The sequence below is a fragment of the Onthophagus taurus genome, chromosome 10 (genome assembly GCF_036711975.1).
Source record: "Onthophagus taurus isolate NC chromosome 10, IU_Otau_3.0, whole genome shotgun sequence".
NCBI lineage: Eukaryota > Metazoa > Arthropoda > Insecta > Coleoptera > Scarabaeidae > Onthophagus > Onthophagus taurus.
The window spans coordinates 2,635,283-2,648,805 of NC_091975.1; the positions used below are offsets into that span (position 1 = coordinate 2,635,283).

At 28.4% G+C, this 13,523-nt stretch overlaps 5 protein-coding genes across 6 annotated transcripts; 2 read left to right on the top strand and 3 right to left on the bottom strand.

Annotated features, from left to right (window-relative positions):
• The first annotated feature begins 94 nt into the window (after positions 1–94).
• Positions 95–3,779, top strand: LOC111428527 (poly(A) RNA polymerase gld-2 homolog A-like). The gene is made up of 5 exons (XM_023064081.2): positions 95–221; positions 285–725; positions 779–1,055; positions 1,112–1,553; positions 2,109–3,779. The coding sequence occupies exons 2-5, from the start codon at positions 310–312 to the stop codon at positions 2,555–2,557; spliced, it is 1,584 nt and encodes a 527-aa protein (XP_022919849.1). The 5' UTR covers positions 95–221; positions 285–309; the 3' UTR covers positions 2,558–3,779.
• Positions 3,780–4,967: 1,188 nt separating this feature from the next.
• LOC111428432 (DDB1 and CUL4 associated factor 12-like protein) lies at positions 4,968–6,950 on the bottom strand. Its single transcript, XM_023063933.2, has 5 exons — positions 6,328–6,950; positions 6,007–6,234; positions 5,568–5,951; positions 5,331–5,519; positions 4,968–5,277 (listed from the first exon to the last, which is right to left on the bottom strand). The coding sequence occupies exons 1-5, from the start codon at positions 6,733–6,735 to the stop codon at positions 5,125–5,127; spliced, it is 1,362 nt and encodes a 453-aa protein (XP_022919701.1). The 5' UTR covers positions 6,736–6,950; the 3' UTR covers positions 4,968–5,124.
• A 364-nt stretch (positions 6,951–7,314) lies between these two features.
• On the top strand, positions 7,315–10,630 carry LOC111428572 (U3 small nucleolar RNA-associated protein 15 homolog). Its single transcript, XM_071199250.1, has 3 exons — positions 7,315–9,487; positions 10,288–10,432; positions 10,489–10,630. Exon 1 carries the CDS (start codon positions 7,378–7,380, stop codon positions 8,941–8,943), a length of 1,566 nt encoding a protein of 521 aa, XP_071055351.1. The 5' UTR covers positions 7,315–7,377; the 3' UTR covers positions 8,944–9,487; positions 10,288–10,432; positions 10,489–10,630.
• On the bottom strand, positions 10,602–11,374 carry LOC139431459 (galectin-7-like). The gene is made up of 4 exons (XM_071199251.1): positions 11,266–11,374; positions 11,127–11,215; positions 10,867–11,077; positions 10,602–10,812 (listed from the first exon to the last, which is right to left on the bottom strand). The coding sequence occupies exons 1-4, from the start codon at positions 11,266–11,268 to the stop codon at positions 10,639–10,641; spliced, it is 477 nt and encodes a 158-aa protein (XP_071055352.1). The 5' UTR covers positions 11,269–11,374; the 3' UTR covers positions 10,602–10,638.
• A 17-nt stretch (positions 11,375–11,391) lies between these two features.
• On the bottom strand, positions 11,392–13,431 carry LOC111428570 (venom carboxylesterase-6-like). Of its 2 annotated transcripts, none has more exons than XM_023064147.2 (5): positions 13,178–13,431; positions 12,994–13,122; positions 12,422–12,941; positions 11,859–12,376; positions 11,392–11,808 (listed from the first exon to the last, which is right to left on the bottom strand). In XM_023064147.2, the coding sequence occupies exons 1-5, from the start codon at positions 13,307–13,309 to the stop codon at positions 11,395–11,397; spliced, it is 1,713 nt and encodes a 570-aa protein (XP_022919915.2). In that variant the 5' UTR covers positions 13,310–13,431; the 3' UTR covers positions 11,392–11,394. The 2 variants fall into 2 exon arrangements, with proteins under 2 accessions (XP_022919915.2, XP_022919917.2); XM_023064149.2 differs by having other exon boundaries at positions 11,699–11,801.
• Positions 13,432–13,523: the final 92 nt, after the last annotated feature.

Consider the following 13,523-nt stretch of genomic DNA (forward strand, 5'->3'; position numbering starts at 1 on the left):
ACTTGTTTAAATAAATATTGCTGATTTTTTTGTTACGATAGTTTTTTTGACACTTTAAAAGCAGTTGGTATCGTGGCGCAAGCGTATTTTGGCGGTAAATTAATACATGGTTAAAAAATCGCGATGTGTCTGTTAAATATTAGAAAAAAGAAACATTTTAATCCGCTAATAAGTTGTTTTTAAACACTCCCCCAAAATTAAACTGTCTATATTTTAATACGGTAAGTTTTATCGAACATATTAGGTTGAGCGGCATGTTCATAACCTGCTAATTTTTTTCATAGAAGATATTCAATGAAAACATAAAAAATGTCTACTAAAAAGAGGCATACAACGAGGTATTCGTCCAATTCGACCGTTTCTACATCTCCAATCGACTTCAGCAACATGAACAGATTGGATAAGTGCAGGTTTTCATCCAATCAAAAGTTCAACAAATACAATGCGTTACAAACGAGGGAACGTTCTTGCTGTAACACAGTCATTAATTTAAATACACTACAGGGATCTCAACACATTAACAACAATAATAGTAATGTAATAAACAACAATTTTTTTAAAGAGGAAAATTGGGAAAATCAATCAGTTAGTTCATATTTAAAAAACGAAAATGGTACTCAGTCTCCAGTATACAAAGAAGATACAATATTTTATAACTCATCTGTTAGGGTTTCAACACCAACTCGGCAACCAACTCAGCAACATCAACGAGAATACTCTCCACAGTAAATTAATTAATTAAAAAGGTTAGGACTTTAATTTATTTTTGTTGTTTTAGGTCAAACTCAAATTCATCTGTGAACGTTCAATACTCACCTTGGAGAAAAAGAAGACAACACCCTAAGGATATTTATAAAAGAGTTTTTGGTTTAATGGAGAGATTTTCATCCCGATCTCATTTGTTAAGGATATCAGAGCCACTTAGTTTACCAAAGAATAATCTATACCCATATCTAAGTCATTCAATGTGGTTACTATTTTGCGAAAAAGCTCAAAAAGAGGAAACTTATCTTCAAAAGCTTGAGTTTTGGAAAGTTATTCATTTAGATATTAGAGTATGTTATTAAAATTAACCATTAATTTAACTTAATTATTATTTTTATATTTGTAGAAAGTTTTACATAAATACAGCTTGTTTATGGTTGGTTCAACGATGAACGGTTTAGGAATGGAAACAAGCGATATAGATATGTGTTTAGTTGTAAGACAGCGCTTAGACGACTTTCGAAATGATGAACTCAACAACTTGCAAAGTATTCAAGCAGCATTACGATACTTTGATTATGTGAAATCACCAGAAATCATTTTTGCAAAAGTTCCAATATTAAGATTCAAGGATGTCCGTTATGGGTTTGAGGTTGATTTAAATTGTAACAACGATGTGGGCATACGAAATACTCATTTGTTACATTGTTATGCTCATATGGATTGGAGAGTACGACCTTTGGTTATCGTCGTTAAACACTGGGCTCGAATAAACGATATTAATGATGCTAAACGAATGACTATTTCGAGTTATTCGCTTGCATTAATGGTTATACATTATTTACAACGTAAGTTAAACATTAAATCAAGTTAATAAATGAGTTTGTCCACAACTATCTTATAATATATACCTTATAAACTAAATAATATCGCAAAATAATCATTATTCACTGGTAATCAACTTGTTAGACTTGAATAATTATTTGAAACGTCAAAATTTCAAAAAACGTCATCTTAATTTAATTTTTTTAGCACTTTCTAAAGGTTTGACATTAAAAAACGTAAACAAATTCCTTTTTTTGTATGATTTAAACATAAATTAATTAATTTTTGTAAAAAAATACATGTAGTTTCATAAAATTAACATTTAATTTTGATAAATTGCTGTAAAGTTGGTTACAGTTGGTAACATTGGATTTGTGTCACATTGACGTTTAAACTTTATTCAAAAATTTATTTAAAAAAATTAATTTATTTATATTATAAACTTAACCTTAGTGAATAATAGCCCTCATTATATGCTCATATAATATGCTAATTATAATGTGCTAATAAAGTTAGGTTATATCAAAAATTAATTTTAATTTAATTTTAGTAATATAAAATCTTTTAATTATTTTTAGATGGTGTTTCTCCACCTGTTTTACCATGTTTACATGCTTTATATCCAGAAAAATTTTTATCAACTTCAAAAATAAATACTATAGATATTCAAGAGGATGTTCCAGCTTATACATCGGCAAATAAACAATCATTGGGAGAACTATTGCTTGGTTTTTTGCATTACTACGCCAATTTTGATTATAATAAGTATGTAATATCTGTGAGGGAACGTGGTGTATTATTAAAAGAAGAGTGTCGTCACGTTTGCGCACCAAAAAACGATTCCTTGCAATGGAAATTGTTGTGCATTGAGGAACCGTTTGATATGACAAATACCGCGAGGTCGGTTTACAATGTGGAAACGTTTGAGTATATTAAAATAGTTTTTCGGGTTTCATCTAAAGTATTGGAAAATTCGCTTGAATTGAATCAGATTCTCCTTAAAGTTAAAAGCGATTATCATAGATGATTTATTTTTATGGATTAGCTTTGTAAGTTCAAGAAAGAAGTTAGGATAAGAACTAAACCTTTTTTTAAATTTTCATCCCATTATACTCAATTTATTAAAAATAAGAATTTTTTTGAATCTACAAAGTTATGGATTTTTGCGATTTATTTTTTGTGCATATGTATAAAATTATTATAAAAATTGTTAAAAAAAATTTAAAAATTCTAAGAATTACTCGATTAGGAAGTATTTGTAAAAAAACCTTTTCGAGTTGCCAAAAAAAAAGCTTAGTCTTAAGTGTGTGATTGTTGTGGGTTTATTTGTGAATTTGTGTGAATGAGAAAAAAAGAAAAAGAAAAAAAAAATTATATAATAAGTAAATAGTTTCCTATAAAATCTGTACGTTTGTATAATTTAAATTAATCATACAGGGACTAGTCAAATATAGCTGTAAACAAAAAGGGGATAAATTGAAAGTACTTGTAAAGTTTAAGTTTTTGATTATAAGTAGTTTCAATTAAGATCCCAAAAATAATATAATAAGATGAATCTCGTTTTTTGATAAGACTAGTCATATTTAAAAAGTTTAATTTATAAAGAACAGTTTAAGAAAGAAGAAAAAAACTTTATATTTTTTTTTCTATCTACACTTAAACTTGCTTTTTTCTTTTTTTTGAGGAAAAATGCGAAAATCAAAAGCATTCGATTTAAATAAATGAAAACATATCATTAACGGGTTCAGATTCCGTGCGTTAAAGTCGGTCATAAAATGCCTTACTTCGGTTTATTAATAAAATTTCTAAAAAAAAACATTTTTTAAGCAACGATCTCGATTTTATAAAAATCTAAAATAATTACAAAGCAGTATTTTCAATTTATAGATCTCATTTTTTGCTATTTATTGAGAAATTTAGTCATGATATAAGTGCCAATAATTATTAAAAAAAATATAAAAAAAAGAAAACAAAAATATACATTTATTAAATTATATATTTATTATCTACAAAAAGAATTCGAAAGGAATACTGATATATTAGACAATATTAAAAAATATCTGAAACAATAATTGCAACAATAATGATTGTATTTTAAGGGATGTAGTTATTATTTAGGATATATTTCCGTTACTGTTACATCTTATTTTTACACGTCATGTTGTGATTTTCAATTTTTTATGTCATTCCATTTTGTTTTGGGGAATATACACTGTTTAAAACAATAATAAAATCTTTTTCTTCATTAATTACTCCTTTATTTCTTATAAATATATTTATTTAAACAAAAATTTCCTTAACTGTCATCCTCCCAACCTATTTTCCTTACGATAACTACCAGATGGGGTACATTTGCACCGCAATGTTTGAAGGCCTAAAACAAAGTAGCTATAAAATAGCTATTTTTTATTATTGCAACTTTGTATCATAAGCTCTTTTAGTTGGCGTTGTGTATATTTGTTGTTCTAACGACGAATGATGTTTTTTTGTACCAACTGCAGCAGACATTTTCTTCATGCATCTTTCTTTGTGTGGAATATTGTTGAGTTATTATCCGTGTGTTAGCTCGATAGCAATATTGTTGCTCTATTTTTTTTTGGCGCGTAGGATACCATATGAAGTATGGAACCATACTTTCATCAACACTCAACCTTTCTTGGAGTTCTGAGTATTTCAAAAATTCTGAATTAATTATTCTCGAAATTTTGCAAATTTGTCGCCCGGAGGAAGGTTTTATTATTAGCAGTGGAAATATCTTTTTATTACTTCCAATCTATTTCTTCTCATAGAGTTCACCATAGTGCAAGATGCGGTTTATAGCTCCCATCACATTCTAATGACACTTTATTTCTTCATTGGAAACTGGGAAATTAAGTTCACACTTGTATTGTGCATATAACGTCGTCATTTCTGCCAAAAATGATATAATACTATCATCAAGAATAAGCTCAAAGCATTCCACCAGATCAGAAGGAATGGGTGCTGATTGCATTGGATTCTCAAAGTTCGGAAACCCAATAATAAGATCGGATTTTTGCCGGTTTCTTTTTTTGTTGTCACTATTTGACTCGTCGTTAGTGTCTCTGTCACCAATTGTGAAAGTCTGTCCTTGATTTATAATTATCACCATAGCTTCCGCTTGAAGCTGTCGACCATCCAGTTATTGATGTTGTTGCAGAACTTTTGGGAAAAAGAAATTTCCAAATTTTTGTACACATTAAAGGCACAATAATGCGTCAAACTCACTCTCACTAATCAACGTCTTTACTGGAAACTGTGGGCATAAACGGGTTAAAATAGGCTTTGTTGAAAAGGTCAATTTTTTATTGAGCAAGTTAGAACAAAATATAATATAAATTAATCGCTAATTTGTACTTTTTTACATCAGAATTATTACAATAATCTGGAAGATGAAGCAAAAATATAAATAAATTAAATTATATAGTCATAGTTTATATTTTTATTCTTTAATAACTTTTTTTAATTTTTCTTAGTTTCCAGTCTTTATTTGTCACTTAATATACATTCACACAATTACATTAGAAAGAATTCTTTATAAATTATGAAGAAATAATTGCCTAAAGTAAAAAATCTTCACTGCCACAACCCAGCGTAATTCCCAGTTGAGGAAGCTGATAGTGGTCCTCCAGCCGTAAATAACCTGGTTCCACTCTTATCGTAACAATGCGTATAAATAGCTGGATTGTATTTGACGTTGTGAACGTTGTCCTGTTCCTCTTCAGGAAACTTAAACAACACAAATTAATTTTTATTCATTTATAAAACAATATTTTACATACCACAAATCCTTTACTAACTTTAAGTACGACTGTTCTTGATGAATTAATACTGGATTCTAAGTATCGCCCCGCTTTGAGATCATAAAACATTAACATCCCCACAGCTGTCCCCATAGTTAGGATGTTCCCTTGAAAACTCGCTGAACGAATTCCACATCCTGAATACCGAGACGTAACTTTTTTCACCGGCTAAAAAAAAATAATTTAAATTCAACCAGTTTTAAATTGATAAAAAACCTGTAAAGTCCGACAATCTAAAAGTATCGTACAAGAACGACACCCAATTGCATATAATCCTGTATCTTGGACGGCGAGGCAAACGTTTTCTTGGGAAGATGGTAATTTTCTAGATAATTTTTGTTTGAAACTTTCCGCGCACCAAATATGGATGTATCCGTTCAAACTCAACGCGGCGATTTCTTGGTAAGTTTTATTAAACGATAACGCTCTCACTTTTTGTGAAGTCCTACATTCCTTAACACTTAAAGCCGATACATGTTTATAAGTCGGGATTTCTTCTTTACAATCAATCATATCGTTCGTAACTCTCCAGAGAGCCATTTTTGTGTCTCTCGAACCGGAAACCAAAAATTCATCATCTAACCAACACATATCAAACACCTAAATAAAAAAACTATAAAATAAAATAATATTTTTAATTATTTTTAGGAGATACCCAATCATTATGTGCACTTTCCCCTACACACACAGGATCTAAAGTTGGTAACCTATAAACAGCTATATTACATGTATTACGAGCTCCTGTTGCTAACAATGTTCTTGAAGGATTTATTTGAACAGAATGAATCCCTGTTTGTTGTTGTTCAATAGCCAAATTATCTCCACGACTTATTAATGATGGAATTTGATCTAAGCAGTGTGTAAAAACGTCGTACACCATTAACTATAATAAAAAAAATTAAATAAAATAGTTAACCTAATAAATGAAACCCTCATTTTTGACACTTTAAAATGTCAAAATCAATTTTTGTGTTACCTTATTGCACTTTGTACCAAACACAACTTGTCTATCACTTAACCATTGTGAACAAAACACTTTATTCATATTTCCCAAATTAACAGGGGTCTCTTTAAATAATTCGTGAGTTAAAATATGTCTCGATCCGTAATCGGGATTAATGGTCCTATAACTTTTACTAAGTATTTCCCGACTAGAAACGTAATCAACAAAGTTGTATGAGGTGTTGAGTACTTCTTTTTGTTGGATAACCGATTCCTCATCACTTTCACTGTCTTCATAAGTAACAAAGTCTTCTGGTTTATCTGGTTTTCTGCTGTGTTCAAGACGTTGTTCCCGAGCTAACGTTCGGCGTTTTTCAAGTCGGTGCTTTATGGAACAAGACGGCGATGTACCGTAAATTGGAATCATACGGGTATGGGACATTTTCAGATGGATTTTCTGGCATAACCTCTGCTCTTAATCGCTCGAAAGAGTACTGGGACAATTATGGCACATTTTGTTTTTTTCTTGTCGTTTTTATTAATTGTCGAAATGTAAGTTGATACATTTATTTATCCTTTTTTGTTAATAAAGAGAACAATTAAATAAAAAATTGTAATTTTCTATAACAAACATTTTTGCTGCCAGTGGCACTTGCACACAACACAATAAAATGAAATTTCCCTAAATAATATGTCAACAATTTTTTTAATTGAAATAGAAATTATAAATTACCGTTAATGATACCTTATAAATCCTTATTTTTAATGTACATTCCTAATTAACACAACATTATTATTTTTTAAAATCCGATTACACTTAACAATTTAGTTTATTCAAATTTTAGTTGGCTTACTCAATACAAGATGGAACCCAAAAAATAAATTTATTTAAAAAAAATTAAATAAAGTTATAAATGTTTAATTAATTTGACAAATTTTTACGGTTTATTATCTTTAAATAAATGCTATATATTTTAAATTTATATTTTTTATAATAATTTTTATTTATCTTTATAATCTAAACATAACCTAACTTCCTCATGTGCGTTTATGTTTACGTTTATTTCTAATTTAAACATTAAACATGTCGAGTTTTAAAAAGTTAGATATTAAAGTTTACCCTAAAACGGGACCAGAAATCACTCCAGATTACGTTTATTGGAAAAAACTGAGGGATCCAGTTTTGGTAAAAGAATTTGGCCCCATTGATTACATAGACTTTTCGCCAATAGAACCATATCATTTCGCAGTAACGTGTTCAGTAAGAGTGCAAGTATACAATCCAATAACGAAATTGGTGGTAAAAAACCTTTCACGTTTTCGTGAAAATGCCCATGGGGCTACTTTCCGTTCGGATGGTAAATTAATATGCGCAGGTGGTGACGAGGGTGCTATTAAACTCTTTGATGTGTCCACAAAGAGTATGCTTCGATTATTTAAAGGACACGAAGGACCTGTTTATCGTACATTTTGTGCTCATAACAGACCCCAAATAACATCATTTTCTGATGATAAAACAGTACGTATTTGGGATATACCTACCGAAAAGAATTTAATAACTTTCGCTGAACATACTGATTATATTAGAGCAGGAGCTTTAAATCCAAATTTACCAGATTTAGTTCTTTCTGGAAGTTATGATGGTACGGTTAAATTATATGATACAAGAATGGAAAAATTAATTTTATCTGTTAACCATGGGCATCCAGTTGAATCTGTTTTATTTTTACCTGCTGGTGGAGTATTTTTATCGGCCGGTGGTACTTGTATAAAAATTTGGGATACGATTTCAAAAGGGAAATTAATTGGGACAATTTCGCAACATCACAAAACTATAACAAGCATGCAATTAGCTTCAAATAATAATCGATTACTTTCGGCTGGGTTAGATAGACATGTTAAAATTTACGACATTTCCACATACAAAGTTGTGCATACTATGGATTATCCGAATGCTATTTTAAGTTTGGGCGTTTCTAAAACTGATGATACAGTAGTTGCTGGTTTAGTTGATGGCTTAGTTTGCGTTAGCCGAATGGAGGATAAAGATAAAATCGACAAGAAAGAAAAGAAAAAAGTTTCTCAAAAGTATAAATCCTTTACTCATAATGAAAAAGTGGATGTTATAATTGAAGATGAAAACGTAGAGAAGATATCGCGTTACGATTATTATTTAAAAAAATTTCAATATTCAAAAGCTTTGGATGAAGTTTTAAGACCCTACTTTGTGAATAAAACCCCAGAAATAACTGTTGAGGTTATAATGGAACTTTTAAGAAGAAAAGCTTTAGAGAGAGTATTTAAAGATAGAGATAATAAGTTTTTAATACAAATTTTAAAATTTTTTAATAAAAATATAACAGATTATCGATTTACTAGGGTTTTAATAATCGCTTTCAACGTTTTTTTGGATGTTTATCAAGATCGTATCAACACAATGCCAATGGAGGTTTTAACATATTTCAACTTTTTGAATCAAAAACTTAAAGAAGAAGTTGATTTAGGGGAAAAATTAGGTGAATTAGCTGGGTGTATGTCAATGCTTCTTGTTGCCGGTGATACAACATCATCTAATGAAAACGGTTATGAACTTAAAAACCTTGTTGCAAGTGCTGATGCTCAAAAAGATTTAATCGTTCAAATATCTTAAGATTATCATTTTTATATGGTTGTTTTCTAAACATAAATTAGAATAAAAATTTGTTTTCTAATTTTATATGGACAGGTGAAATAAAATGAGTTCTTTTTAAGAAAATGTGGGATATAGATTGACGTAAATCGTAAACAGAACCGGATTGAATGAAAAAATACAATAAAATTTTCTCTTTTTAAACATGATTGTTTTCAAAATTTGAACACAAAGGTGTTGTTAATAATGTCGAAAAAATTAACATCGGTAGTTATAAGTAATTGTAATAAAAAAACGTAATTAAAAACCTAAAAAACCGATTGTAATATTTTATTCGTTATTTTACGATCTATTACCTATTCAAAGTATTTCTAATAAAAAGAAGGAAAAATATAAAAAAATGGAGGGAAAACTACATAAAAGCTTCTGGATTTTGGTATATTTTCTCAGTTTAAGAATTAATTTCTCGCGAACAAGATGATTTATCAATCGGGTTTTATTATTTTGTTAGTTGTTTTGAAAAGTATTCATTGTAGTGTTTTCACCGAGTTTGCACCAGTTGATGGTAGGTTAAAAAATGATCCTCAATATTGCTTTTTTTGTATAAATAATAATTATTTAAAGAATCGTCGTCGTTACTATATCTCAGTTCTTATTTATTATTTAAAGAATTTTTTTGACAGTTAAACGTCAAATTTATTACTGTCAACTGTCAGCGTTGATCTAATTTATTTAATAATTTGGTGTTTAGAACAGAATTATTGAAAGAAATAATAAATAAATAAAAAAAATCTTATAAAAGTAGCATTTTATTCTACAAAATAAACGAATAATATGATAATTAATAATAAATATTAGTTGTAGTGTTAATTAATTTTTTTTGTAGATGGCACTACAAAATTTACTCACCTTGTCATTTGAAATTTTAAATTTTTTTGACAGTGAAACGTCAAATTTATTATAACTGTAACTGTTAACCAAGCGTTGATCTAATTTATTTAATAATTTTTTGTTTAGAACAGAATTATTGAAAGAAATAATAAATAAATAAAAAAAATGTGATTATTTTTTTATTATTACTTACATATATAAATTGATATTTAAATATTTTTAATTTTTCGTTTAATTTATCATAATTTAAATACACCAACTTGAGGTAAATAAAATTACTAAAAAATATTATGTGGTTAACATAATTTTATTAATTCAATTTCAATTAATTAATAGTTTTATTCATATTATTAAAATTAAAATAATAAAAAAGAAGTGATTAATAAATTTAAATTTATACAGGATTAATTTGTTTCATTTTAGGTTATGTTACTTATTGATTTAATTAATTAATAAATAAAAAATTTAATTTAGATGATGATAAAATTCAAGAAGGATATACATGCAAATCAGCTGATGTACATGTAGGTTATATGAAAGAAGGTGAAGAGCGATTGAAGTATGCACCGGATGTTTGTGGGAAGGTTAAATGTGATGAAGGAATTATATCTTATACAACGTAAGTAATTAACAACAAAAATAATTTTATTTATTAATTTTATTTGATTTTTTTAGTTGTGCAGAACTGTTATCGAGTAAAGGTTGCTATTACATAGATCCAGTTCATAATACAACCTTTCCGGGGTGTTGTGGAAGCATGAATTGTCAAACTGTTTAAATATGGATGTAATAATTATAATATATATCTGAATTTCAATTTCTACATTATTTTTTGTGATGTACAGGAAAAGATGTTCCAATTATTGGTTTTTCCTCATCCCCAGATTCCTCGAACGAAATTAAAGTAAGGGTTACATCACCATGAATTCCAAAACATCTAACCGATGAAATTGGTTGTTTATGATCGTAATCGCATAAATGCTCTTTGTTTAAAGCAATCTAAAAAGTAGTTTATTAAAAAAATATATTTAAAAGTAGGTATGATTAATGTACTCTAAATTTTGTGGCTTCACATAAAATTAAAACTTCGAAAACATCCCCGGGTTGTAGTTTAACGTGCTCTAACATCTCCTCTAACATCCAAACGTTATCTTTTTTTGAATTATTTACCAAATAAGTGCCCCCACGAGCAAATCTAAACGATGTTCTCATTATTAAGTTACTGCAGTAATATTCAAAATTGTCTTGGAGGCTTATATGAAATCTGAAACATTTTTAACGTCATAAAAATAATCATTTATCATTTTTCTTACCTATCAGAGTTTTTATTCACAATTCCTCTGATTCTTATCAAAGAACCGGGATGTAAAATATCATAATAGGGCCAAATGTAAGTTTGAGACTAAAATAAATTTTTTAATAAATAATATTAGTTAAAACAAATTAATTTACCATGTTTCTTCAATCACTTTACGTAAGATACTGAGTAAAGTTTTTGATAAAATAAATCTTGTATTAATCCAGTTTAGAACGTTTACTCAAAGTATTTATTGGATTATTTATTATCTTATTTTTCTAATGTTAATAAGTATCGAAAGGTGGGGTGCCACATTTTTCATACAAATCATTCCAAAAAGTGAGATCATAAGTACGTGAATTATTTTGAATACTTAAATCATTTCCAATTTCCAAATATGCAAAATTGTTGTATTCAGATGTGGAAGGCCAACGAATATTTTGTAAAAGTGGGTCTTTAAAAGGTGTCGGGTTCCCTGTTTTAGCGAAATTCGTCCACATTTTAATTAATCTCTTCGAAATAAAATAAACTGAGTCGTTTTTGTTTGGTTTAAAAAAATAAGGTAACTCATCTCCGTGTCCAACACCGTGAGAATCATAAACGAATTCATACAAAAACGTGTTTTTACCTTTGTTGCAATGCGAATATAATTTGGCGAATTCCATGATTGGTTTTACAAAAATGTTATCACCTATAAACTAAAAATAAATAAGATTTATTTCGATAATTATTTTTAAATTTAATTTACCCGCATTAAATTAGGGGTAAATCCTTTTTTAGTTATGTTGTAATGGTTTTTAATTAAGTAACTAATTTGATCCTTATTACATTTATTCTCATCCAAATTCATATCGATGGGAACAACATCTTTAATAATTCGATTAAATCTTAATTTGATCGTGAAAAGAAAAAACGAAATTTTTTCTAAAAAATGCATTTTTGTTGCTATTGTATCTTCTTCGCGTGCGTTTATACCCAATAAAATTGGAACTTGATTGATTATATCGCAGTTTTTTAATTTTTCGTGACTTTTTCCATAAAATAATGAATCGGAATGATTATTTTCAGCAACAGGGGCGTAACTAAATCCATTTAATGGATTTCTTAATGCCAAAGTTTGAATCGTTTCTTTCATTGAGGTTTCTAAAATTTTTTTTGACGAGAGTTTTTTAAATCTTTTATATTTTTCTTTGGGGCAAACATCTCTGGAGAGCGCCCAAGGACATAAAGATGTTCCACTTTGCATAATTGCCCTACAAAATAAACCTAGAAAGAATTTTTTTTTCAAAATTTATTTAAAAAGGTAAAAACCTTTAGCATGTTCTGCTTGAATTAAATAAGAAATCGATGCGGCTCCAGCACTTTGTCCAAAAATCGTAACTTTTTTGGGATCCCCACCAAAAGATTTAACCCTTTCCTTAATCCATTTTAAAGCCATGACTTGATCTCTTAACCCATTATTTCCAGGCGCCTTTTTATTACCCGTTGTTAAAAAACCAAAAGCTCCCAAGCGATAATTTAAGGAAATCATGATTACATTTTCGTTTATGAAATGATCGGGGTTATAACGACTTTGTTCTCCTCCACCGATTAAAAATCCACCACCATGAATCCAAACCATAACCGGTAATAATTTTTCGTTGAAATAATTCTTTGGTAATCGTGGTGTGTAAACGTTTAAATATAAACAATCTTCTTTTCCTAATGCTAAATTATTAAAAATTAAACGTTTTGTATTCCATTTTTTCGATTCGAGATGAAATTGGAGGCAGGGACTTCTTTCAAAGCGCGCGTTCCATCTTCGTTGTGTAAAATTAAATGGTTCAGGTGGCTAAAACGTTTTTACAACCTAAGTAAATAAACTAATCAAATTAATTAATAACCTTAAATCGTAATTCTTCAATTGGTGGACTAGCAAAAGGAATTCCCAAAAATGAGTAATATTTAATTCCAGTAAATGTTTCCATTTCAATGCCATAGAATGATTCATTTTTACATTTAACCATAACTTCCTAGAATTAATCTATAAATAATTTTTATTGTAAACTTTTAAATTAAAGAAATAACCTGGTTTAGAATATTTTTCTGCAACTTTTTCTTCAAATTCCGATGAAGAACATTTTTAAAACATTTCGAAGATGTAACCAAAATTATTATTGTCAAAAGAAATAAAAAGAATTTTTTATGTTTTTTTATCATCTTTTAAAACGATTCATTAACAAATACATAATATTTAATTCCAAATTCATCATATTTAGAATAAATAATCATTAAATTCTTAAAATTGACATTTTCATTGACTGCTGTCAATGTTATTTGTCAAGTAATTAAATTGAGAGGTACTAATAAAAGCAAAATAAATAGAAAATGCAAAAAATTTGTTTATTTGATAATTAATTTTAATTCAATTAAT